This window comes from Dipodomys ordii, unplaced genomic scaffold (assembly GCF_000151885.1).
Source record: "Dipodomys ordii isolate 6190 unplaced genomic scaffold, Dord_2.0 Scaffold184, whole genome shotgun sequence".
NCBI classification, from domain to species: Eukaryota; Metazoa; Chordata; class Mammalia; order Rodentia; family Heteromyidae; genus Dipodomys; species Dipodomys ordii.
Genome location: NW_012267400.1, coordinates 231,549 through 234,692, shown reverse-complemented (window position 1 = coordinate 234,692; position 3,144 = coordinate 231,549). Strand labels below are relative to the sequence as shown.

The following is a 3,144-nucleotide window of genomic DNA, read 5'->3' as shown; positions in this document are numbered from 1 at the left end:
TCCAGGGGTCCTGGGGGGACCCGGCTGCAGGCCCGGCCGCTCACCCCGTTCCAGGGGTCCTGGGGGGACCCGGCTGCAGGCCAGGCCGCTCACCCCGTTCTAGGGGTCCTGGGGGGACCCGGCTGCAGGCCCGGCCACTCCAGCCGTGTGTCTGCGTCCTGCGCAGATGGACTCCTACCTGCTCTGCATGTCGTACCAGCAGCCCCAGCTCTGGGCCGGCGACAACCTGGGCCAGCTGCAAGTCTTCGCCAACCGCCATGGCTGCTTCCAGCTTGTCCGGGTGTGCCGGGACCCCAGCCCTTGCCTGTGCCGCCCGGGGGGCGGGGTGGCTTGGGAGTGACTTGCCTGTCCACTGACCGCCCCCTCCCCCACAGTCCTTCAATGTGGGCCATAAGTCGCACATCACAGGGATCAAACACTCTCTGGGAGCCTTGTACACCACGTCCATCGACAAGACCATCCGGGTGAGGACAGCACCCCACCCCGACCCCATCGCCCAGAGCCCCCCACCTGTTCACCTCTGACCCCTGCCCCTCCCAGGTCCACGTGCCCACGGACCCGCCCTGGACCATCTGCACCCGCAGCCACCACAGAGTCCTGAATGGGGTAAGCCCTGCCCCCAGCCCCCCCTCCAGCCCCCTGTCCCCAGCCTCCCCTGACTCCCGGGTCCCCACCCCCACCCCATCCAGATTTGTGCTGAGGGCAACGTGGTGGTGGCCGCCTCGGAGGACTCCTCGCTGGAGGTCTGGAGGCTGCAGGCCTGAGCAGGACCCCGTGGCTGTTGGTGTGCACTGCCCACCCAGGCAAGCCTGGCCTCTTCCTGGGGACCTCCCCCACTGGTGCTGCCTCTGCCCTGCCCCACAGGCCTGGGCACGGAGTCCCGGGCCTGGCTCGGTGGGTCCCGTGCTGGCCCCCACTTGGCCACCTCAGGGACCTGCCGCCCACCCTGCACCTTGTATGTCGTTTTGTGGAAAGGGTCTCACTGTGTAGCCAGGCTGCCTCCCGCTTGTGGCTCCTGGCCGCTGGGATGCCAGGTGGGTGCTACCGTGCCCGGCCGGGGCCCTGGTTCTGTTAGTGTTTGGAAACTCCTCTCTGGTGACGGTGAGGAGGAATAAACCTGTGGAGTGTACAGACTGGTGGCGTGTGGGTTTCCTCCTCCCCCAGCCCTGACCTGGGATGGGGGGCCCTTGGGGTGTGCCCTGGGGAACCCAGCGGAAGGAAGGTGAGCAGCAGCTGCTGCCCGTGTGACCCCCAGGTGTGTGTGGGGAGGGAGAGGGTGCAGGGAGGGGTGAGGCCCGTGTGTGCGAGCGTGAGTGCGTGCGAGCGTGCGGCTGCCCTGCCTGGGAACTGGCCGGGGTTGGGAGGGAAGGGAGTGGGGGTGGGGGGTCAGATCCCTTGTGCCCACAGTGGCCCTGTCCCCCCCTTACCCCCCTCTGCCCGCCCAGTCCAGGTGAGCCGCAAGGAGCAATCACGTGATGTTTATTGGAGGGTCCCCCGTTGCCAGGGAGTGGGGCTCAGAGAATGGCACAGGGCTTCTTCTCCTTGAAGGGGTTGGTGGCAGCCGGGATGCCCACCAGGAAGGGGTCACTTTTGGCCTGCTCCGTGCAGAACTGCAGCAGGTCGCGAGCTGCTTTGGACACCTGCAGACCCATCTGTCTGGTCAGCCAGGCCGCCCCCCATCCCCAAGCTGTGCCCCCTCTCCCTCCTCCCCTCCCCCCACCCTGCCCTCACCTTCACGCGGTCGATGCCCGCCTCCATCCGCAGCTGCTCCACCGCCCGGCGGGCCTGTCCAATGTCACTGCCGATTGCCACCTTGCTGGACATCTGGGGGGGTGGGGGTGGGAGGGGGCTGTGAGCAAGCCAGAGCCGCGGCCCTGCCTCCTGTGGGGGCCCAGGGTGACCAGCCAGGCTCACCTCGAACCTCCCTCTGCCGAGGACTCCTGAAGACGCCTGGCTGCCCGCTCCTCCCAGGCCCCGGCCACCCCGCTCCTCCGGCCCCCTCCCCCACAGCCTGGCCTCTCCAACCCCCACGGAGACTTTGAAGCCAGAGCCCAGTGAAATGTCACCAGCTGCCACAGCAGAGGGGGTCCCTGCCCTAGGAGGCCCAGTGGCTGCCCTGGTGTCACGTGTCCCCTGGGTCCCCTGGGGGTTGAACAACTTGGCTGAAGAAGCAAGAACACCCAGGCCTCGCATTAACCTGCTGGGTCCCCTGTTGACCATGCACACCCTGCTGCTGGCCCCCCCTCCCGCCCCCCAGCCTGGGCCGGGGACCTGGCCTGCCTCTCCTCTCCCTGTGGCAGTACACACTCTCTCACCCCCCAGGAGACTAGATTCTGCTTTTAAATCCTTAAATAAAATCTATCTTCTTGGGGCTGGGGTCTTTGGGTAAGGTCCTGGGTTCCATCCCCAGACCAGCAAAAGGAAAAAGAAACACGCCGAGCCAGGCACCTGTGGCTCACACCTGTCCTAGCAACTCAGGAAGTGAGATGTGCGGATCACAGCTCAACACTAGCTCGGGTAGAAAAGTCCATGAAACTCTCATTTCCAAGTAACTACCACAAAGCCAGAAATGAGTGGAACTGGGGCTCAGAACTATGCTCAAATGGTAGAATACTAGCTTTGATCAGAAAAGGCTAAGCAAGAGTATGAGGTCATGAGTTCAAGTCCCAGTACTGGGATTAAACAAAACAAAAGCCCCCAACAAAACCTTTCCACTAGCTGGGCAACAGTGGTTCACACCTGTCATCCTAGATACTCAGGAGGCTGAGATCTGGTGATTTCGGTTCAAAGGTGGGTGGAGGGGGGAGTCTGAGATTCTTATCTCCCTCCAATGAACCACTCAGAAAACTGGAAGTGGTGCTGTGGCTCAAGTGGTAGAGAGCTATCCTTAAGGGAAAACATTCAAGGATAGCAAGCCCATGATGAACCTGTCCCTTTCTCTCTCATTCACACACACACACACACAATGCTGGAGATTAATCCTGAGCCTCACTAGCATGGAGTCAACTACAGATTTTTAGCTGAGGGTGGAGCCATTTCCTGGAAGGCAGAAGGGGCAGGGTTAGCTGGAGGTTCAGTACTGGAAGGGGCAGGGTTAGCTGGAGGTTCAGTACTGGAAGGGGCAGGGTTAGCTGGAGGTTCAGT

At 62.9% G+C, this 3,144-nt stretch overlaps 2 protein-coding genes across 2 annotated transcripts in view; one reads left to right on the top strand and one right to left on the bottom strand.

Annotated features, from left to right (window-relative positions):
* Positions 1-1,128, top strand: part of Fbxw9 (F-box and WD repeat domain containing 9) — an 8,082-nt gene extending 6,954 nt beyond the window's left edge. Inside the window, exons 6-9 of the mRNA XM_013034176.1 lie at positions 129-280; positions 375-464; positions 541-606; positions 690-1,128. Coding sequence (XP_012889630.1) covers positions 129-280; positions 375-464; positions 541-606; positions 690-764 — 383 coding nt within the window. The 3' untranslated portion in view covers positions 765-1,128. The remainder of the gene's footprint in view (positions 1-128; positions 281-374; positions 465-540; positions 607-689) is intronic.
* Positions 1,129-1,514: 386 nt separating this feature from the next.
* LOC105999255 (guanine nucleotide-binding protein G(I)/G(S)/G(O) subunit gamma-7-like) lies at positions 1,515-1,993 on the bottom strand. Its single transcript, XM_013034224.1, has 3 exons — positions 1,915-1,993; positions 1,732-1,824; positions 1,515-1,640 (listed from the first exon to the last, which is right to left on the bottom strand). The coding sequence occupies exons 2-3, from the start codon at positions 1,822-1,824 to the stop codon at positions 1,515-1,517; spliced, it is 219 nt and encodes a 72-aa protein (XP_012889678.1). The 5' UTR covers positions 1,915-1,993.
* Positions 1,994-3,144: the final 1,151 nt, after the last annotated feature.